We start from the raw sequence: 24,850 nt of genomic DNA on the forward strand, positions 1-24,850 counted from the left end.
TGGAACACAGGAGTGATGGATGCTGATAATGGGCCTCTGTTTGCCAATGTAGATATTACATAAAAAATCTGCCGTTTCCAGCCTACAATAGTCATTTACAACAATAACAATGTCTACACTGTATTTCTGATCAATTTTATGTTATTTTAATGGACAAAGAAAATGGTTTTCTTTCAAAAACAAGGACATTTCTAAGTGACCCCAAACTTTCAAGCGGTGATATATATATATATATATATATATATATATATATATATGAATAATAATATGCTATCAAGGTAGTCAGGTCAAGCAGAAAGATGTGACCTTTTCTGTCACATGGTTTAATGGTTGCCATTTCGTTGGGTTGCCATTTCAGTCGTATCTGCAGGTTTCTCTCAACTGTAATGGTTCAGTACAGATCTCCTTTGAATGGTTTTGAAGAGGTGGTTAAATAAGTCCAACCACATACAGTAATATAATGGGTAGGTTATAAAACCCCCCAGGAAAGCTTTCATTGGTCCTCTTTAATGCATTAAGTCAAATAACACAGAAATCACACATACAATTTCATAATTGTATTATGTACAGTGTATGTAAAGTTGCAAGACAGGGCAACAAATGAACAAGTAGCACTGTTAAAGCTACAGTACATTATCTTCTGTATGTTTGCATTTGCTGGACATCATACTGTAATGTTAGTAACAAAGGCAACGATAAGTGCTTTTCACATTTCTGGTTACACCAAGGCAAAAAATACATATATAATCAAAAACAGTGGTTAAATCCACAGTACTGTACACATCATTGTTGTGCTCAATTCAGAATTTTGGAATTGACTTCAACTCTGGAGTTGAAATTTGAATTGAAATGGCCACACCCACATGATGTAGAATTTAATTTTGAGTGACAGGAAGTACAATTTAATTCTGTGCAATTCAAAGAAATTTCTCTCAGTCAAAGAACGTGAATTTCATTGAATCTGACTGGTCACACTGCAAGATACCATGAATGTATAATTTTTCTCTGGAAACAATGTTCAAATACTATTTTAACCTTAGTGCTTAAAATAGGCAATTATATTTCCACCAACCATTTCATTTGTTTGGCTTATTTTTTAAGGTCTCCGAGTCAACTTTTTTTTAAGTGATTAATGAAATGTAATAACAGAATATTCGCATACAGGTTTTGTTTTCCTTGATCACTAATTTTAAGAGTTTGTCCTGAAAATCAATTGTTCAACAATATTTTATATGCATGTGTATAACAATATGTTTGATGTTTTATGGACAATATGTATATTTGAATAGACTACCTAATATAGAATTTTAATTCATTAAATGCCCATTAATTCAAATTTTAATTGCTATTTTGGATCCTGTTTACTAGTTCAATTCAAATTCAAGAATTGAATTGGAATTTGAGGCATTCTCAATTCAATTCCAAATTGAGCCCAATCCTGAGGCCTACAGGCATTAGCAAGACAGTGAACGTTACATGAGTCATAGACCTTAGGGTAAGATCAATATACCTGTGTAATAAATACTGCAAATACTGTAAGGCAAGTCTACAATAAAGGCTTTTTTAAAACACTTAAGTGGCGTGATAACCAAAACAAAATGTACAGACATCTGAAATGCCTAAAGACAATATGTATTTTCACAGGGACTAAACTGCATTCAAGTGTATATGCAGTAAGAAAAATATAAAAATATTTATGTACAGAATTCAATCTCAATCTGTTCAGTTTTCCCTAGTTTCCAAGGACCTTAGTTCTGTTTGTCTTCACTCCTTTCTAAATCCCTTATTCCCTTTTCAACGTAACTTTTCAACTCAATGCCAAAATGGTGCCAGAAAAGTACAGATGTTTCGATCTGCAATTCAAACAAAGACACGTTGCGGTCAGAGGAAAAGGAAACGATCGGTGACTAATAAGTCACAAAATAACGCTGTGGGAATGTAAGGGCTGGCCAGTTATGATATGGCCTGGCTCCTGGTACCTGTGCACAGTGTGTAAAGGGAAGTGCCAGTCTGGAACATAATAGTAAAGTAAACACTCACCACGCCTCATTGACTATGCCCCTAATTTAGCAGGCTTTGACACATCACTGTTGTCCATACACCCATTCAATTGGCCTGAAATGTACCTCCAGACGGTCTCATTGTGCCATTCATGTGGAATTCCTAGCTATCATCATAAATCTCGCCATTGAAAAAATTTGTAAATCGGGTGCAATCCTTTCACAGCTTTGGGTTAATAATAAAGACTTGTTAACATAATGTGTACTTCTGATAACAAAATGGCCTCAAACCCATTTTGAGGTCACCGTGGACTGCTCATACAGTTTAACCATAGTGTCTATTAGGTTTCCCATTATGTACAGTATCTCACAAAAGTGAGTACACCCCTCACATTTTTGTAAATATTTGAGTATATCTTTTCATGTGACAACACTGAAGAAATGACACTTTGCTACAATGTAAAGTAGTGAGTGTATAGCTTGTATAACAGTGTAAATTTGCTGTCCCCTCAAAATAACACAACACACAGCCATTAATGTCTAAACCACTGGCAATAAAAGTGAGTACACCCCTAAGTGAAAATGTCCAAATTGGGCCCAATTAGCCATTTTCCCTCCCCAGTGTCATGTGACTCGTTAGTGTTACAAGGTCTCAGGTGTGAATGGGGAGCAGGTGTGTTAAATTTGGTGTCATTGCTCTCACACTCCCTCATACTGACTGGTCACTGGAAGTTCAACATGGCACCTCATGGCAAAGAACTCTCTGAGGATCTGAAAAAAAGAATTGTTGCTCTACATAAAGATGGCCTGGGTTATAAGAAGATTGCCAAGACCCTGAAACTGAGCTGCAGCACGGTGGCCAAGACCATACAGCGGTTTAACAGGACAGGTTCCACTCAGAACAGGCCTCGCCATGGTCGACCAAAAAAGTTGAGTGCACGTGCTCAGCGTCATGTCCAGAGTTTGACTTTGGGAAATAGACGTATGAGTGCTGCCAGCATTGCTGCAGAGGTTGAAGGGGTGGGGGGTCAGCCTGTCAGTGCTCAGACCATACGCCGCACACTGCGTCAAATTGGTCTGCATGGCTGTCGTCCCAGAAGGAAGCCTCTTCTAAAGATGATGCACAAGAAAGCCCGCAAACAGTTTGCTGAAGACAAGCCGACTTAGGACATGGATTACTGGAACCATGTCCTGTGGTCTGATGAGACCAAGATAAACTTATTTGGTTCAGATGGTGTCAAGCGTGTGTGGCGGCAACCAGGTGAGGAGTACAAAGACAAGTGTGTCTTGCCTACAGTCAAGCATGGTGGTGGGAGTGTCATGGTCTGGGGCTGCATGAGTGCTGCCGGCACTGGGGAGCTACAGTTCATTGAGGGAACCATGAAAGCCAACATGTACTGTGACATACTGAAGCAGAGCATGATCCCCTCCCTTCGAAGACTGGGCCGCAGGGCAGTATTCCAACATGATAACGACCCCAAACACACCTCCAAGACGACCACTGCCTTGCTAAAGAAGCTGAGGGTAAAGGTGATGGACTGGCCAAGCATGTCTCCAGACCTAAACCCTATTGAGCATCTGTGGGGCATCCTCAAACGGAAGGTGGAGTGCAAGGTCTAACATCCACCAGCTCCGTGATGTTGTCATGGAGGAGTGGAAGAGGACTCTAATGGCAACCTGTGAAGCTCTGGTGAACTCCATGCCCAAGAGGGTTAAGGCAGTGCTGGAAAATTATGGTGGCCACACAAAATATTGACACTTTGGGCCCAATTTGGACATTTTCACTTAGGGGTGTACTCACTTTTGTTGCCAGCGGTTTAGACATTAATGGCTGTGTGTTGTGTTATTTTGAGGGGACAGCAAATTTACACTGTTATACAAGCTGTACACACTACTTTACATTGTAGCAAAGTGTCATTTCTTCAGTGTTGTCACATGAAAAGATATACTCAAATATTTACAAAAATGTGAGGTGTTTTCACTTTTGTGAGATACTGTATGTGACTTCCATAACTTTTTTTAGTATAATTGTATTTTCATATCATTGTGATCATTCTGCCTTCGTGGTCACCTTTTTTTAACTCAAAAAATGTAATGATATTTGGATGAAACCAGATCAAAGTAGGACTACCAAAGTATGAAAAATTATTGTTGCTTCTACGTTGATAAAGTTTGATCATAAAGTTACTGGTCCCGTCCCCCATTTCAGACACTTGGATTCTGGAGGCAGGATTATTAAGGTATTTTTGTGACATCACAAAAAAACTAATTTTAATACAGCAATGGTAAAGTGTTATTCTCTCATTTAAATAAGTACCGACATGTAACCAAAAAATTGTCAAATACTCCAGTCACCCAAGTCATAGACTGTTCTCTCTGCTACCGCACGGCAAGATGTACCGAAGCGTCAAGTCTAGGACCAAAAAGATCCTTAACAGCTTCTACCCCCAAGCCATAAGACTGCTGAACAATTAATCAAATGGCCACCCGGACTATTAACATTGACCCCCCTTTGTTTTTACACTGGTGCTACTCGCTATTTATTATCTATGCAATCACTTTACAAATTACCTCGACTAACCTGTACCCCCTGTATATAGCCTCGTTATTGTGATGTCATTTTCTTGTGTTACTTTATTTTATTTCAGTTTAGTTTATTTAGTAAATAGTTTAACTCTATTTCTTGAACTGCATTGTTGGTTAAGGGCTTGTAAGTAAGCATTTCACGGTAATGTCTACACCTGTTGTATTCGGTGCATGTGACAAATAACATGTGATTTTAACATCACAGAGGGGTGTGCTTTACATGGCTAGGTAGCTAGTCTACTGGTGCCAAAATGACTGCAGCGTGACAGAAAATATCATCTAGAAGATTAGAAATAAAGATATTTATAGTTTTAAGCTTTCATGTGTTACTAGTGTTAGCTAATCTCTCATGGACAGACTGTGTGTAAACTGTGAAAATATTTTTGTGAGAATTTCATTTCTGGGTAACCGAGATTAAGTGTTAGCTAGTAACTGGCTACCTAGGTCTTCAGCCCGCATGGAACAAAAGCATGGAAAGGGTTGCCAAAAACGCAGATGCAGTTGTCATGTCATTACATCAAGAGACATGCCAAACAGAAAATTCATACAAACTTGACATCATTGTTAGTCATGACATATAAACATTGTCTGGCAGATATATATTTTCTATACACACACACACGATTCAGAAAGTATTCATATCCCTTGACTTTTTCCACATTTTGTTACGTTACAGCCTTATTCTAAAATGGATTAAATCATTTTTTCCCCTCATCAATCTACACACAATACCCCATAATGACAAAGCAAGAACAAGTTTAGAAATTTTAGCAAATGTATTAAAAATAAAACACTTTTATAAAACATTTACATAAGTATTCAGACCCTTTACTCAGTACTTTGTTGAAGTACCTTTGGCAGTGATTACAGACTCGAGTCTTCTTGGGTATGAAGCTACAAGCTTGGCACACCTGTATTTGGGGAGTTTCTCCCATTCTTCTCTGCACATCCTCTCAAGCTCTGTCAGGTTGGATGGGGAGTGTCGCTGCACAGCTATTTTCAGGTCTCTACATAGAAGTCCGGGCTCTGGCTGGGCCACTCAAGGACATTCAGACTTGTCCCAAAGCCACTCCTGCGTTGTCTTGGCTGTGTGCTTAGGGTCATTATGCTGTTGAAAGGTGAACCTTTGCCCCAGTCTGAGGTCCTGAGCAGGTTTTCATCAAGGATCTCGCTGTACTTTGCTCCATTCACCTTTCCCTCAATCCTGACTGGTCTCCCAGTCCCTGCTGTTGGAAAACATCCCCACAGCATGATGCTGCCACCACCATGCTTCAACATAGCGATGGTGCCAGGTTTCCTCCAGATGTGATGCTTTGCATTCAGGCTGAAGAGTTCAATCTTGTTTTAAATCAGACCAGAAATGTCTGCATCATGGAAGGTCTCTAAGAACACAGCGGCCTCCATCATTCTTAAATGGAAGACGTTTGGAACCACCAAGACTCTTCCTAGAATTGTTTTTATTTCTCACGTGCACCAAATACAAAACCTTACCGGGCCGCCAGCTCTAGGAAGAGTCTTGGTGGTTGCAAACTTCTTCCATTTAAGAATGATGGAGCCCACTGTGATCTTGGGGACCTTCAATGTTGCATACATTCTTTGGTACCCTTCCCCAGATCTGTGCCTCTACACAATCCGGTCTCGGAGCTCTACAGACAATTCCTTCGACCTCAAGGTTTGGTTTTTGCTCTGACATGCACTGTCAACTGGGGACCTTATAGACAGGTGTGTGTCTTTACAAATAATGCCCAATCAATTGCATTTACCACTGGTGGACTCCAATCAAGTTGTTAAATCTTCTCAAGGATGATCAATGGAAACAGGATAAACCTGAGCTCAATTTTGAGTGTCATATTTAAGGGTCTAAATAGTTATGTAAATAAGGTATGTTTTTTTGTTGTTGCTAAAATGTCCAAAAACGTGTTTTTGCTTTGTCATTGTGGATAGATTGGTGAGGGGGGGAATTTTTTTTAAAGCAATTTTAAAATAAGGCTGTACATAACAAAATGTGGAAAAAGTCAAGGGGTCTGAATACTTTATACACACACACACACACACACACACACACAGTACTGTGCAAAAGTTTTAGGCACACCAAAATCCCTGACTTTGTGCAAGTGTACCAATAATAATTGATGCTGTTTTGAAGGCAAAGGGTGGTCACACCAAATATTGATTTGATGTAGATTTGTCTTCTGTTCACTTACTTTGCATTTTGTTAATTGATAAATCTAATCTATTAACATGTCTATTTTTGAAAGCATTCTTACTTCACAGAATTTTTTTTTCACACCTGCCCAAAACATTTGCACAGACATATACATATATATACATACATACATATATATATATATTAATTAATTAATGAAAGTTACCCAGACCTCACCCTGTACAGTTTCAACTGAAAATGTCCAAGATGATCAAGTTAGCTAGCTTGATAAACAGTGCTGACAATTTAATTTGGGCTAGCTAGTTAAATTATACAGCCAACATTTTGTCTATATTGATGCTGTTACAATAACCAAACAGTTGGATAAACAAATAATTTGCGAAACCATGTGTAACATATACAGCGGGAGTCAGGAAGCAGGTGCAGAAGGTGAGTTTAATAATGAAATGATAAACAAGAACAAAATATCAGCCACGTATGAACGTGCGAGAGCACAATCCCACCTAATGACTGATGACAAGTGAGGGCTAAATAAAGTGGGAGTAATCAAGGAGCAAATGATGTGCAGGTGTGTGTAATAATGGCGAGCAGGCGTGCGCAATGTCGGTTGCCAGGACCGGTGGTTAGTAGACCGGTGACATCGAGCACTGGAGGTAGGGAGCAGGAGTGACACCATGATGTGATGTATGACAGGCTTGGAAGTTGCATGCAATTTCAATGATGTTTGAGTTGTTTTGTGTATCAGCAAATATGCTTGACATGTCACTGCATCCATGTTGCTAGACTTTTTCAAAGAACAGTCATTCAAGGTGAGCTCCCCGCCCACTCAGCCTACTAGCTCCATTCAGTCTGTCTTTTCAGACTTCCTGGTTTGACATGAGCAGGCTATGTTGAGCAGTGTGCATTCACAGCAGTCGATCATGTGTATGTTTGGTTGTGTGCACAGTGAACTGAATCTCCAGCAGCTCTGTCCCCCGGAAGCTCACTCTGACCATGGCTCATTTCATTTCCCATCGTTGTTGCCTTCCTCTGCAGCAACTAACTTGATTTCTGCGTTAGCCATGCGCGACATGACACTGCTGTCTCTAACTTTGTGTTTGAACAGGAAGGGGAAAGTCTTCTTGAAAGACTTGCGGAAACTGGCTCCCATGAAGCCGTAAACGATTGGGTTGATGGAGGAGTTAGCGTAGGACATGCAGTTAGCCCAGGTCTTAATCTTATAGGTGGCATAGTTGACCCTGTAGTTGGGGTAGAAGGACTGGAACAGGGCAAAGAGCTGTATAGGCCCCCAGCAGATGGTGAATAGGAGGACAATCACCACCACCATCTTGGAGATCTTACTCCTCAGTGTGATGGTCCTCTCAGACAACAGGTGGACCTGTAGTAGAAATATTGAAGTTACCTCACTACTACTGTGATGGGCTTAGAAATTACCTAAACTGTATGTAGGTCAAATCATGGCCACAGGCTAAGGGTCTATATTAACATACTGTAGAATACCTGCAAATTGGAAGGGATCCAAATATGAACTCATGCGTTCATTGTGTAACCTTGACAAAGGAGTGCACCTATTAAAGTTGTAAACTGTCATAAAGGAACACCCAAAGTAAGGTTCTTTCCATACCTGGTAATTATTGTCTACTGGTTCCACTGACGGCTGGCCCACCCTCTTCAGCATGAGTGTGTAGCAGAAGGAGATGGTAATGACAGGTAGCAGGTAGGCAGCTATGAACTGGTACAGGATGAAAGCCCTCTCCTGGGTCTTAGAGGGAAACCTCTCCATGCAGTAGTGTCTCGGTCCATACCAGTAGCCCTCCTCAATCCTCTGGTACATGAAAATCGGGGTGGATAGAATGAAGGAACCTTTAAAAAACAACATTTCATTAGTTGAATTTTGTAGAAAATGTTAGTGTTCACAATGTTTTGAACCAAAAATCCATGGTTTGCTATAAGTTCAGTTAGGGTAGCACCTGACTTACCGATCCATATGCAGATGCTGACTATCATGGCGACTCGTGTAGTGCGATGGCGTAAGGACTTCAGGGGGTAGACTGTGACATAGCAGCGGTCCCCACTCATAGCAGTGAGTGTAATGCAGGTGGCTTGAACAGTCACCTGAGAAAAGAAAGTAACAAATTAATCTTGGCTGTTTGCAGGTTAAACAAGATTAAGAATTTTACATCTGCCTGTCCTCACACTGGGAAGTAATGAAAATGTATCTCAAATCATTATTAACTCATCCTCCTCGGTTACCACAAGTGTCATTCACATTATTTTATGAATGTATAGGATAAAAGTACAAACGATCTAGTTTCTTTCACACAGAATTAATCAAATCATTTTGAATTTGGACATCAGTTCCCCCTTAAAAAAACTTGAATGGTTGCATGATGCCTTCGAGGGTCGGTGACAATCTGTGTTAACGGATAAGCAGGTTCTAAACAATGTATTGTTGTTACACATCACTCAGAGTGGGAGTAGTGACATAGTTCAGTGTAACTACAGTACTTGATCTATCTAGCGCCCTTGTCTTTCATTGAAGAGCAAAAGGGGGCCTGTTCCGGTGTTCATCTTTGATCCGAAGATAAGTGCCCTACTCTTGTCATAATGTAGGGACAGAATGCATTAGCCTCCTGAACAAAGAGAACCACTGCATGTGGGTTGAAAAAAATATATATAATAAATGAACAATCAACATATTAACACAAAACAGCAAAGAATTCAAACTGATATTAAAATGGTTTCAACAACGTTTGCATTAATTCATCCTCCCACTTACACAGTGCCCACAAAAAAAGTATTTCATTTGCATATACACTGCACCATTCCCCTACCCCAATTTGTGCCACCCATAAGTGAGAAACCTACATGCCAAATATAGACCATATCTAGTGTTCCCTACAGATTATAGAAAAGAGCAAAAGCTCTGAACTATCTGTTCAGACCCTAGTCTTACCTCCCTACCTACAGGTTATGGAACATTTCTCCAGTAGGTTTCCTCAAGGAGAACGCCTCCAATTGCATGTCAAAGATAATAAAACAAAAACGCTGTAGGAAATACATCAGTAATATCTAAAAATCACAACAGTAAATACTAATGTATACTACAGTCCGCAAAAACACTACAGTAAATACAACAGTATAATACAATCCGCAAAAACATTACATGAATTACCATAGTAAATACTAGTTATTTTACTACTGCATTTATACTTTACTATACTGTAAAGACTAGTGTACTACAGTAAATATTACAGTATTCACTGCAAAAACACTTCAGTGAATATTATATTAGACTGAACAAAAATATAAACAACATGTAAAGTGTTGGTCCCATGTTTCATGAGCTGAAATAAAAGGTCCCAGAAATGCTATGCACAAAAATATTATTTCTCAAAAATGTTGTGCACAAATGTTTACATCCCTGTCAGTGAGCATTTATATTTTGCCAAGATAATCCATACACCTGACAGGTGTGGCATATACATAAGCTGATTAAACAGCATGACCATTACACAGGTGCACCTTGTGCTGGGGACAATAAAAGGCCACTCTAAAATGTGTAGTTTTGTCACAACACAATGTCACAGATGTCTCAAGTTTTGAGTGAGTGTGCTGACTGCAGGAATATCCACCAGAGCTGTTGCCAGAGAATTGAACGTTAATTTCTCTACCATAAGCAACCTCCAATGTCATTTTTACGAATTTGGCAGTACGTCCAACAGGCCTCACAATCGCAGACCAGGTGTAACCACGCCAGTCCAGGACCTCCACATCCAGCTTGAGACCAGCCACCCGGACATTTGATGAAACTGTGGGTTTGCACAACCAAATAATTTCTGTACAAACTGTCAGACACCGTCTCAGGGAAGCTAATCTGAGGGATAGTTGTCCTCAATAGGGTCTTGACCTGACTGCAGTTCGGTGTCGTAACCAACTTCAGTGGGCAAGTGTTTACCTTCGATGGCCACTGGCAAGCTGTTCTTCACAGATTAATCCCGATTTCAACTGTACCGAGCAGATGGCAGATGTGTGGGCGAGTGGTTTGCTGATGTCAATGTTGTGAACAGAGTGCCCCATGATGGCGGCGGGGTTATGGTATGGGAAGGCATAAACTACGGACAACAAACACAATTGCAGTTTATCAATGTCAATTTGAATGCAGAGATTCCATGACGAAATCCTGAGGCCCATTGTTGTGCCATTCATCCGCCACCATCACCTCATGTTTCAGCATGATAATGCACGGCTCCATGTCGCAAGGATCTGTACACAATTCCTGGAAGCTGAAAATGTCCCAGTTTTTCCATGGCCTGCATACTCACCAGACATGTCACCCATTGAGCATGTTTGGGATGCTCTGGATTGACGTGTACAACAGCGTGTTACAATTCCCCCCAATGTCCAGCAACTTCACACAGCCATTGAAGAAGAGTAGGACAACATTCCACAGGCCACAATTAACAGCCTGATCAACTCTATGAGATGTGTCACACCACATGAGGCAAATGGTGGTCACATCAGATACTGACTGGTTTTCTGATCCACGCCCCTACCTTTCTGTTTTAGGGTATCTGTGACTAACAGATGCATATCTGTATTCCCAGTCATGTGAAATCCATAGATTAGGGCCTAATGAATTTATTTAAATTTACTGATTTCTTTATATGAACTGTAACTCTCATTTTAGAAATTGTTGCATATTGTGTTTATATTTTTGTTCAGTGTATTTATACCGTAGTATACTATAGTAATTTCTTTATGTGGGTGCACAGCAGCAGGGATATTAGCATTTGTGGCGGAGTAAATTATCGATTTGACTGGCAAAAATATACATCATCTGGCAACAGCTCTGGTCCTTTTGATGACTAAGAAAATGCTAAACAAAGGACTCAGGAGACTGAAAAGATTTGGCATGGGTCCCCAGATCCTCAAAAAGTTCTACAGCTGTACAAATTGAGAACATCCTGACCGGTTGCATCACTGCCCTGGTGTAACAGTTTTGCTCCCGCCCCTCTCCTCGCCCCTACCTGGGCTCAAACCAGGGACCCTCTGCACACATCAACAACTGCCTCCCACGAAGCATCATTAACTATCGCTCCACAAAAGCCGCAGCCCTTGCAGAGCAAGGGAAACAACTACTTCAAGGTCTCAGAGCGAGTGACCTCACCGATTGAAATGCTATTAGTGTGCACCCCGCTAACTAGCTAGCCATTTCACACCGGTTACACTGGTATGGCAACTGCTTGGCATCTGACCGTCATGCCCAGTACATCACTGGGGTGAAGCTTCCTGACATCCAGGACCTATATACTAGGCGGTGTCAGAGGAAGGCCCAAAAAATGATCATAGCCTGTTCTCTCTGCTACCACACAGCAAGCGGTACTGGTGTGTCTAGGACCAAATGGCTCCTTAACAGCTTCTACCCCCAAGCCATAAGACTGCTGAACAATTAATCAAATGGCCACCCGGACTATTTACTTTGACCTCCCTCTTTGTTTTTACACTGGTGCTACTCGCTGTTTATTATCTATGCATAGTCACTTTACAAATTACCTCGACTAACCTGTACACCTGCACATTGACCCCCTGTATATAGCCTCGTTATTGTTGTGTAATTTCCTTACTTTAGTTTATTTAGTAAATAGTTTTTTAACTCTACTTCTTGAACTGCATTGTTGGTTAAGGGCTTGTAAGTAAGCATTTTACGGTAAGGTCTACCTACACCAGTTGTATTCAGCGCATGTGACAAATAAGATTTGATAGAGTCTATGTAGAAGTTTTGTTGAGCATTAGTCATGATTTAACTTGTCATCTCCCGTCTGGATTACTGCAACTCGCTGTTGGCTGGGCTCCCTGCCTGTGCCATTAAACCCCTACAACTCATCCAGAACGCCGCAGCCCGTCTGGTGTTCAACCTTCCCAAGTTCTCTCACGTCACCCCGCTCCTCCGCTCTCTCCACTGGCTTCCAGTTGAAGCTCGCATCCGCTACAAGACCATGGTGATTGCCTACGGAGCTGTGAAGGGAACGGCACCTCCATACCTTCAGGCTCTGATCAGGCCCTACACCCAAACAAGGGCACTGCGTTCATCCACCACTGGCCTGCTGGCCCCCCTACCTCTGAGGAAGCACAGTTCCCGCTCAGCCCAGTCAAAACTGTTCGCTTCTCTGGCACCCCAATGGTGGAACAAGCTCCCTCACGACGCCAGGACAGCGGAGTCAATCACCACCTTCCGGAGACACCTGAAACCCCACCTCTTTAAGGAATACCTAGGATAGGATAAAGTAATCCTTCTAACCCCCCCCCCCCTTAAAAGATTTAGATGCACTATTGTAAAGTGGTTGTTCCACTGGATATCATAAGGTGAATGCACCATTTTGTAAGTCGCTCTGGATAAGAGCGTAAGCTAAATGACTTAAATGTAAAATGTAAATGTAAATTTTCAAACCGTCACATAATAATAAATGTATTTGCACCTTTCAAGACACCCACAGACACATTATGTTTCACACTCCTTAAATTGAGACATTTCAAATATATTTCCAATGGAATGTCACTGGTTCGATATAGTCAGTTCAACACAATGAAATGTGTTGATAACATCCTGTGGCTAGCTGACTTGTAAAGCCAAGGTCATTCAGTGAAAGTACTGGTTTAATGAGATGTTTGGGATTGACAAAGCTCACAGATACCCCCTGGTGGCTGATGACGGTTCATGTGGTGAAGAGAGAGCTCTGACTGACGATAGCGTGGTGCATGCTGCGAAAACCTCTCTTCTACCTTGCTCATCATTGCATTTTTGCACCTTGCACTTTTGTACTGTGTTTTTGACAGACTTCTGTGTCTAGAAAATATCATTACTCTGTACTGTGGTGATAATTAAACACTCTACACTGACAGCTGAGATTGGATGCTAGGATAGGTGTCTCTGTCCATCTATGCTCGGAACTTTAGTCATTTGACAAGCCGACAGATTAGTTTTAATCATGCAAACCTGCTTGAAGCTGTGGTTAACCGCAAGAAGTCTGATGGACTGTTTGTCTCCATTCTTTATATAGACAGTGATTCATCATTCACTTGCCCAAATCAAGTCAAGATTCATAACCAACCAGTCTTAAAGGGGAATTTCACCCTGGCGGAATCTGGGCTTGTTTTCATCATGTCCGAGGCATTTCTAGGACCGTGAGATGTGTTTCACACAATTTCCCAGGAGGAAGGCAGATCTGGGCTATGCACGCTGAATGATACACCCTATGACGGCTTCCGGTGTATTGAATAAATGTAGACCTGCTTTGTGCCATTTTGCGAAGGCTCTGTTATACTGATCGCACTATACATTTGTGCGTGTAGATATGGTTGTCCTTATTTGATAGAGCTAGTGGACATCTTTTAGCAATTCATTGCTAAATATACAATACATTTTTTCCAGTCTCTAAAGGACTACAACTCTAAAGGACTACCATCAGCTACATGGTAGATTAAAAATAACATGAGCTGACGCACACCCAGAATAATAGTTTGTGGGGAGGTGCTGACTAACAGCGAATAAACTATCAAAATAAAAAAAGTCGCACACTCCATGTGTAATCTCGCAGCAATTTAATGGGTATTAACCAACATTTCGGCATCACTGTGCCTTCTTCAGGGTCACCCTGAAGCCGAAACGTTGGTTAATACCCATTAAATTGCTGGGAGATTACACATGGAGTATGCGACTTTATTTTGATAGTTTATATCAGCTACATGGTGATATTCAACCATACATGTTTCAACCGGAATATAGCGAAAAGGATTCGAGACAAAGAGTTGGACTTTGCTAACGTTAGAAGCTCAGCTACAGCCGATGCCAGGACCAAGAGGGCAGATGACCGATATGGTGCCTAATTAATGAAGTTAGCCCACTGGCTAACTTTAGTTTATCTACTGAAACGCATATTGTGTGTTGCTGGCTAACATACTATTGTGTTACAGTGGTGGGGGAAATCCAATAATTTTTATGCTTGCTAACTTAGCTAGGTAGCTAGCTAAGTTTGGTAAATGACTACCGGTAGCCATATCTACAGTGCCTCTGCAAAGTATTCAGACCCCTTGACTTTTTCCACATTTTGTTAAAGCCTTATGCTAAAATGAATTCAATTGTTTTTCCCCTCTCAATACCCCATAATGACAAAGCAAACAGCTTATTTAAATGTTTTGCTAATTTACAAAAAAATAACAGAAATATAACATTTACATAAGTATTAAAGATCCTTTACTCAGTACTTTGTTGAAGCACCTTTGGCAGCAATTACAGCACTGGGTCTTCTTGGGTATGATGGTACAAGCATGGCACACTTGCATTTTGGAGAGTTTTTCCCCCATTCTTCTCTGCAGATCCTCTTAAGCACTGTCAGGTTGGATGGGTAGCGTTGCTGCACAGCTATTTTCAGGTCTCTACAGAGATGTTTGATTGGGTTCAAGTCCGGGCTCTGGCTGGGCCACTCGAGGACATTTAGAGACTTGTCCCGAAGCCACTCCTGCACTGAACTGTGCTACACTGTTAATAAAAAATAAAAATAAATGGATGTTACATTTACCATATAACATTGTTGTTGAATACCCAGTAGCGTTAAATAGTGTACACTACCCTGTATTTTAGATTTTGACATATCTGGATGCCAAGCATCTGTTTTATGCTACAGAGCCCTGTACAGCTTATATAAATATATTCTGTGAATCCATAAAGGCAGACAAATTTAGAAGACTGATATAAAATATCCATATTCATTTTATAGTGGTTCCACAGGGCACTGTAGATTAATAACTCCAGATAACCAGAGTTTTACAAAAAGAAAAGGTTTAAAAAGGGGTTGGTAGCCTAGTGGTTAGAGCTTGGGGCCAGGAACCGAAAGGTTGCTAGATCGAATCCCCGAGCTGACAAGGTAAAAATTAGAGGTCGACCGATTAATCGGAATGGCCGATTAATTAGGGCCGATTTCAAGTTTTCATAACAATCGGTAATCGGTATTTTTGGACACCGATTTGCCGATTAAATGTTTTTTTTTTATACACCTTTATTTAACTAGGCAAGTCAGTTAAGAACACATTCTTATTTTCAATGATGGCCTAGGAACGGTGGGTTAACTGCCTTGTTCAGGGGCAGAACGATAGATTTTTACCTTGTCAGCTCGGGGATTCGTTTTTGCAACCTTCCGGTTACTAGTCCAACGCTCTAACCACCTGCCTTACATTGCACTCCACGAGGAGCCTGCGTGGCAGGCTGACTACCTGTTACGCGAGGGCAGCAAGAAGCCAAGGTAAGTTGCTAGCTAGCATTAAACTTATCTTATAAAAAACTATCAATCTTAACATAATCACTAGTTAACTACACATGGTTGATGATATTACTAGTTTATCTAGCGTGTCCTGCGTTGCATATAATCGATGCGGTGCCTGTTAATTTCTCATTGAATCACAGCCTACTTCGACAAACGGGTGATGATTTGACAAGCGCATTTGCGAAAAAAGCACTGTCGTTGCACCAATGTACCTAACCATAAACATCAATGCCTTTCTTTAAAATCAATACACAAGTATATATTTTTAAACCTGCATATTTAGTTAATATTGCCTGCTAACATTAATTTCTTATAACTAGGGAAATTGTGTCACTTCTCTTGCGTTCCGTGCAAGCAGTCAGGGTATATGCAGCAGTTTGGACCGCCTGGCTCATTGCGAACTGTGTGAAGTCCATTTATTCCTTACAAAGGCCGTAATTAATTATGACATACCATTGAAGGTTGTGCAATGTAACAGGAATATTTAGACTTAGGGATGCCATCCGTTAGATAAAATATGGAATGGTTCCATATTTCACTGAAAGAATAAACGTTTTGTTTTCGAAATGATAGTTTCCGGATTCAACCATTTTAATGACCAAAGGCTTGTATTTCTGTGTGTTATTATGTTACAATTAAGTCTATGATTTGATAGAGCAGTCTGACTGAGCGATGGTAGGCACCAGTAGGCTCGTAAGCATTCATTCAAACAGCACTTTCGTGCGTTCGCCAGCAGCTCTTCGCTGTGCTTCAAGCATTGTGCTGTTTATGACTTCAAGCCTATCAAGTCCCGGGATTAGGCTGGTGTAACCGATGTGAAATGGCTAGCTAGTTAGCGGGGTGCGCGCTAACAGCGTTTCAAACGTCACTCACTCTGAGACTTGGAGTAGTTGTTCCCCTTGCTCTGCATGGGTAACGCTGCTTCGAGGGTGGCTGTTGTCGATGTGTTCCTGGTTCGAGCCCAGGTAGGAGTGAGGAGAGGGACGGAAGCTATACTGTTACACTGGCAATACTATAGTGCCTATAAGGACATCCAATAGTCAAAGGTATATGAAATACAAATCGCAGAGAGAGAAATAGTCCTATAATTCCAATAATAACTATAACCTAAAACTTCTTACCTGGGAATATTGAAGACTCATGTTAAAAGGGACCACCAGCTTTCATATGTTCTCATGTTCTGAGCAAGGAACTTAAATATTAGCTTTTTTACATGGCACATATTGCACTTTTACTTTCTTCTCCAACACTTTGTTTTTGCATTATTTAAACCAAATTGAACATGTTTCATTATTTATTTGAGGCTAAATTGATTTTATTAAGTTAAAATAAGTGTTCATTCAGTATTGTTGTAATTGTCATTATTACAAATACATTTTTTTTTTTTATTTAAAATCGTCCGATTAATCGGTATCGGCTTTTTTTGGGACCTCCAATAAATCGGTATCGGTCAACCTCTAGTAAAAATAATTTGTTCTGCCATTGAACAAGGCAGTTAACTGTTCTCCAGTAGGCCGTCATTGTAAATAAGAATGTGTTCATAACTGAAAAGGTAAAAATTATAAATTATTATTATTATTGATTGCATGGCCTGGAAGGTACTCTGTGGTCCTCCGGCTACCTTTAACCACCTGTAATCCCATAACACAAAGCAAACAAAAACTACCCAATTCATGTTAATACCATGTGTACTTTAAATTGAGCTCTCTTAGTCGTCAGCTTGTAAATGTTTTTGCCAATTTGCCTTCACCTGCAGAGTTGGGGTTGGAAGCTGATCAGTACCACCGACAACAAAATGCACAACAATACACAATTTAACCACCCCACTAATTGTACTGATCACTATTAGACTGGCTAATTTCCTATACCTAACATGGACATTTCAATATTGTCTGCTAACTAGCTTCATTAAGTTTGTCAGCAAAATGTATATCCAGCTGAGATGGATGAGAACCAACCATAGACGATTATACACAGTCAACACTGCTAACGTTACCAACACACAGAGTGATTTAGCTATGTCGACAATTCTATTCTTACTAAAAGGAGTGTTTTCCAGGCAAGAGGGAATAGATAGCTACCAGATTGCGCTAATCTTATTTGCTAAAATGATGTAGTTTACGTTGGTCAAAGATAGAACAAACATGTTTATTCTGCCCTTGGTAGTTATGGTGGAACAAGCTCCCTCACGACGCCAGGACAGCGGAGTCAATCGCCACCTTCCGGAGACACCTGAAACCCCACCTCTTTAAGGAATACCTGGGATAGGATTAAGTAATCCTTCTAACACCCCCCCCAAAAAAAAAATATATATAGCTGTAGTATGTAAAGTGGTTGTTCCACTGGATATCATAAAGTGAACGCACCAATTTGTAAGTCGCTCTGGATAAGAGCGTCTGCTAAATGACGTGAATGTAAATGTTACCAGTCTAGCAGTGACTACCATGGCATAGGCGAAATTGATTGACAGTGTGCATACTAAAAAAGATAGCTAACGTTATGATTTAGTTGATGGCTTCCAGAGTTCTATAGTATACAGCACTGTAACGTCAGCTAGCTATTTAGCTAGTCCAGCAAGGCTAGTTCATATTAGGTTACATCTTATCGAGAATCTTCCATTTTGTTGTGCAGGAAATAAAAAAAAATCTAATAAAAAAATCGATGGTATCACATCACCTCTCAGCTGTCGTCGAAATGGATTCCCCAACAGTTCAGCCTGAAAACCCCTCTGATAATCCTTGGTCACCGTAATGCACGCCATCATTCTCGATAGCCGCAAGCCACTGACACCATCAGGGGAAATCTCTGGTAGGTAGCACGGTGAAAGATAACTCATTTTCGCTCGTTTGTAATTAGCACAGGACACCACACAGGCGTAATGACAAACGTAAGTGAAAAACAGGTCTACGGAAGTTCTGAGATTGCTGTGTGTTGTTCGTCAGTACACAATGCCATCATTTTTTGTTTGTCGGCACGCCCCATCCACCTTAGCGGGCGGTTTACTATGATTTCGTGGTTTACTATGAGCAGACAAATACAGGAGGAAGTCGAAACTTTCTGATTCTACCAGTGAAATTAAAATGTGTTAGTTCTAGCTTGTGGTTTGGATAATTCTCCTTTAACCAATCTGTCTCCAAATGGAGTAGGAGCATAGAAAGATGCTCAGATAAGACGTGCATTTTGATTTTATTTTTCAAACTGATTGCTTTAATATAAAACAATAAAAAACATATATTGGTTTTCAAATTGCATTTAAAAATACTATGTTGAAAAATGAGCATGAACCTCTACCGGGTAAATGAAATTGCACTGCAAGTTCAATATTGCAGTTATGTAATTTAATTGAGTACAGCCTGGCACCAGACAAAAAAAATGAATTATTCAGACTAATAGGACAAGTACCTCAGGGGTCCAGTCGAGGGTAATGCTACCCAAATGACATTATGGTGAGAAATTCCATCATTGCATGCACAGCAAATATATTTTGGCTATTTGTTATCTTATATTAAAAAACGGATAGAAGTTTGTGACCAGAGGCAATGTGTTTTATTGAAGTGATTTACCTGTTGTAGAAAGGCAACAAATTTGCACATGAAGTCCCCAAATACCCACCCAGGGAGCGGGTAGAGAGTGGCTGTAAACGGGACACAACACACCAGGAAGATGATGTCTGTGGCAGCCAAGTTAGCTGTAGAAATAAGCTCAGTTAGGAGGGAACTCATTAATATCTTACTGATTAACACACTTTTGCAACATAAAATAACCATTTGAACATTTGAGTCATAAAGCTATTAATTTGAATAAATACCTTGTTGTGTTAAAGAGTCAAAGGCATGCCACCAAGTATTTTGGCATTGGCATCAAAGAGCCAATTTATTTCACAAAAATCAGAAAGCTAAATACACATGGGTCGGGGCGTACTGCAGTATTTCTTTCTGAAATGATGAGCAATATCATTGTTTCACTGCCATGGAGTAGTCTTATCACTGCAGGTGGACAGGACCTGCTGGGCTTGAGCGTTGCCACCCATGGAGATATTTGTCAGTCATGTCAAACACACACGCACAAACACACACACAGACATATGCGCACATCACGTGCACTCACACAAACATGCATGTTGATGCCATCATTGTTATTTATAAGCACAGAGATAATAATGCTGTCCACATTCATGGTTAATTCATCATATCTCTACATGAGCTCCATTGATGTATCACGTCTCCACTCCACACATGCATTTCCAATGTCAAACAAGATCCATTATTTAGTATAGACACATGATCCCTATATTTAATATGTAGTCTGTATGTATACAGTACTGTATAGGTACATTCACCAGAGTATGGATAAGGTTACTATCGACAATATTAATTTACAGCCATTAACATAAAAAGACAAATACAGTCATTTAGGCTGAATGATTATACAGGCATCATTAGTCCTAGTTTACAGTGGAAATAAACTATTTCTCTGGGCAACATACTTGACATAACATTGACTATGACAGTAACACACAAAGAACAAGTTTCATGACAATCCACAAGAATAATGATGTTCAGGGTATTATAAATGGAAAAACCTTTGTATCTGTGAGGGAAATCATTTGGTCTCGCTTACCTATGTAGAAGTTGGTGGCAGTCCTCATCTGCCTGTGTTTGGAGATTACATAGATTACCAGAGAGTTCCCGATGAGCCCCACCAGCATGATGAGAGCGAAGAAGAGAGGCACCAGCCAGGCGTCCGTCAGGAATGGGTGCTCCCCCTCCTCCGGATTCTCCAGAGAAGCATTCAGCTCAGACGCATTGAACCACATCAGGACTGTAGAATTCCACACGTCTGGAGGGAACATCTTGATGTGTGAAAAGAAGTCGAAGATCTTCAAATGTAGCCTTGTGGTGATAACTTGTGTATAATAAATCCCTTTTAACTACTGAAAAGTATTATATCTGTCCAGATAACATTGGGGAGTCTTAAAGGCTCAGGTGTGTTCTTAGGAGTCCCTAGATCTGTCTATGTTTAGAATGAGTCTGACTGTAGAGTAGACTTCTGTTGAGCTCACACTCACAGTGGTGTTTCCAACCTCATTGCAAAAGCTGCCTCCTAAACTGCTTCTACTCAAGGACGAAATCCCGTTGGCTTTATACTGAGCAGGGACGCACGTGGCAACTGCCTGATTGTCGAATAAATAGGTGATGTCAGGTCTCCTAGCAACATTTTCCCTATCCAGAGTTTGCTACCTCATACACTCTGCTTTCAATGCAGTCAGAAGCTGTCTTATCATATGGTATCGATCATATCCATAGTAAATATAAGAAATACAAATGAAGTGTTTGCGAAAATAAATTCAGCACTTACAGTTAAATTCGAAGATACAATTCTGCAATTTAGTGCCAAGGAGTCTTTCTAAATATTGATGCTATTTTCTTAAGATCCAAAATATGAAGCTTGTTATCAGACATTTACCTGTGAATAATGATAGTAAATATAATTTTGCTGCAATTCAATAGGATGTTGTACTGTACATGTACAGGTACATCCGTAGAAATTAGCATTACCACAGGTTTCGTCATGTTATGGTGATATGGTATGTCATCATGAAATTAGCATTGAGGTATGCATTCTTTTTTCAGGACAAATACTCTCCTCCCTTACAAAAAAGTCCTACAGAAATCCTGCATGAAAAATCTTGTGGTATATACAATGAACAAAAATATAAATGCAACATGTAAAGTGTTGGACCCATGTTTCATGAGCTGATATTATCATGATTCGGGATATGACCCAGATGCAGACATGGGAGGCGGATAGTACAGTTCTCAAAATATTTATTAGAAACACAGGGCAGGCAAGGCCAGGTTGAGGGCAGGCAGAGGTTTGTGATCAGGTCAGAGTCAGACAGGTACAGGACGGCGGGCAGGCTCGGGGTCAGGGCAGGCAGAGGTTCATAATCAGGTCAGAGTCAGGCAGGTACAGGATGGCAGGCAGGCTCAGGGCAGGCTGAATGGTCAGAACCGGGAAAAACTAGGAAACAGAACTAGAAAGAACGCTGGTAAGACCTGACAAGACGAACTGGCAACAGACAAACAGAGAACACAGGTATAAATACACAGGGGATAATGGGAAGATGGGCGACACCTGGAGGGGGGGTGGAGACAAGCACAAAGACAGGTGAAACAGATTAGGGTGTGAGAGAAATAAAAGATCCCAGAAAGTTTCCATATGCACAAAAAGCTTATTTCTCTCAAAGTTTGTGCTCAAATTTGTTTACATCCTTTTTAGTGAGCATTTCTCCTTTGCCAAGATAATCCATCCATCTGACAGGTGTGGCATATCAAGAAGCTGATTAAACAGCATGATCATTACACAGGTGCACCTTATGCTGGGGACAATAAAAGGCTACTCTAAAATATGCAGTTCTGTCACACAACACAATGCCACAGATTTTAAGGGAGCATACAATTGACATGCTGAATGCAGGAATGTCCACCAGAGCTGTTGCCAGAGAATTTAATGTTCATTTCTCTACCATAAGCTGCCTCCAACATCGTTTAAGATAATTTGGCAGTACATCCAACCAGCCTCACAACCGCAGGCCATATGTATGGCGTTGGGTGGGTGAGCGGTTTTCTGATGTCAACTTTGTGAACAGAGTGCCCCATGGTGGCGGTGGGGTTATGGTATGGACAAGCATAATCTACGGACAACGAACACAATTGTATTTTATTGATTGGCAATTTGAATGCACCAATATACCGTGATGACATCCTGAGGCCCATTTATTTAGGTATCTGTGACCAACAGATGCATGTCTGTATTCCCAGTCATGTGAAATCCATAGATTAGGGCCTAATTAATTTAGTTAAATTGACTGATTTCCTCATATGAACTGTAACTCAGTAAAATCTTTGAAATTGTTGCATGTTGCTTTGATCTTTTTTTCTTCTCATGTTTATATCCTGCAAGAATAGGAAGTCTTGCAGGATATCCCACAGGATTTTCAGCACCACTTTCCTGTAGGACAATTCCTGCAGGATCTTGTAGGAATCATGCAGGTAGTGCTTCAGGAAAACAATCCTACCAGAATCCTGGAGATAGTCCTCAAATATATCCTGCAGAATCTTTTCCTGAAGGACTACCTGCTGGAATTGTCCAAAATCCTGTGGGATATTCTGCAGGTAAAATTCCTGCAGGTAATTCCACAAGATTTTCAGGGCCATTTCCATTCCCCATCCTTCAGAGAATTACCTGTTAGACAATCCACATTCTTTCAAAAGATTGGAGAGAAAGCATAAGATATCATTGCATGGCAATGTTATTATTCAATGCAGCAACAGTGGATGTTTTTGATTGTCCATTACACCAGTACTGCATAAAACATGATTCAAAGGAGAAAGAAAATATGAGATTGAATAAATATGGTAAAAGCATATTTTGTAACAAGAGTGAGAGTAATAGAATATCAAAATCCTGCAGGATTTGTGCTGGAATTTTCTTGGTCCTGCAGGAATTGCCATATCCTGCAAGAATATCAAAATCCTGCAGGTTTCAGTTCTGCAGGATTCCTGCAGGAATTGTCATGTTTGTACAGGATTTTTAACATTTCTGCAGGACAAGTCATACTTCTGCTGGAGTCCTGCAGGAGCATCCGGGACATTTCCTGCAGAATTGTGTCAATCCTACAGGATTCCGGCAGGACACCTTCACAATTCCTTCACAAAGGGTTGAATTCCTGCATAACTTTTTTGTAAGGGCTGCCAGGTGATAGGCTACAGTATGTCTCCATTGTAAAACCACATGGCTTCTCCCCCCAGCATGTCAAGCTCCATACCAAAGTAAGGCTTTACATTTTAAAAGAGTTAACCCCGAGTTTAAGGTGCTGAGCTGTTCTGAAGGTCACCAGAAGCTGAAACACATTTGCATTCATGATCTGTCAATGCACCGGATCCATGTCAACATTTGGAATGCAGTAGGTGGTTAAACTTTAAGATACAGGGAGCACAGCCTTGGTGTCAACAAGGCTACCTGGGGTTCACAATCCTCAGGGGGCTGAAACAGAAACCCACACTCACTGTTAATTTACAGCAACAACGCTCTCGCCTATTTTGGGGGAATTAGGTAAGGATTCTTTCGATATAGCACTAAAACATATAATACAATTGGTTAAATGCACATTGGTGTGAAAAATGATACTGTAAAAAAGTGATGTTTTTCTCTTTAATCCCACTTTGTGTTCGGTTTCTCATAAGCAAAAAAGTTTTATGTTTTCAATGACAGGGAAATATAAATGTTCTCAATTTCTCTCCTGTCAGACATGAACGATTTGTGATTGTGGGGACATATTTTGCCCCATCATGTATAAGAGTTGAAACTAATGCTGTTAGATAATAATCATCTCTCAGCATGTTGTTCTTTAATGAAGTCTGATTTAATTAACATACTGTGAAATCTTTCTTCTCTCCAGCAACATTCAATTGGCTTTGTAAGCATGAAACCAAAACTATAAACCCAGTCTCACAGCCTATAAAACAAATATAACTGTGTTAAAAATAAAGAAAATGTGACTCAACTGTCTCAGTGGAGCATAAGTAAAGTGAAAACTCGGAGAATGTGTGTGGGAAGCTTCATACAGTCACTTAGCAACCAATGTAAGCGGGTATGTGTGAAGATAGTCTACATGGAGAATGGTGTGTTTGATGACAAAATGTGAAGAGCTCCAAAATCAATGTATTTTCCCTACTTATAGTCCAACGGTGTCCTTTAATAACCAGGTTAGA

At 40.4% G+C, this 24,850-nt stretch overlaps 1 protein-coding gene across 1 annotated transcript; it reads right to left on the minus strand.

Moving 5' to 3' along the window:
- Positions 1 to 7,169: 7,169 nt before the first annotated feature.
- LOC106569085 (G-protein coupled receptor 54) lies at positions 7,170 to 21,168 on the minus strand. Its single transcript, XM_014140074.1, has 5 exons — positions 20,694 to 21,168; positions 19,637 to 19,761; positions 8,733 to 8,868; positions 8,378 to 8,616; positions 7,170 to 8,131 (listed from the first exon to the last, which is right to left on the minus strand). Exons 1-5 carry the CDS (start codon positions 20,923 to 20,925, stop codon positions 7,757 to 7,759), a joined length of 1,107 nt encoding a protein of 368 aa, XP_013995549.1. The 5' UTR covers positions 20,926 to 21,168; the 3' UTR covers positions 7,170 to 7,756.
- Positions 21,169 to 24,850: the final 3,682 nt, after the last annotated feature.

Source organism: Salmo salar, chromosome ssa14 (genome assembly GCF_905237065.1).
Source record: "Salmo salar chromosome ssa14, Ssal_v3.1, whole genome shotgun sequence".
NCBI lineage: Eukaryota > Metazoa > Chordata > Actinopteri > Salmoniformes > Salmonidae > Salmo > Salmo salar.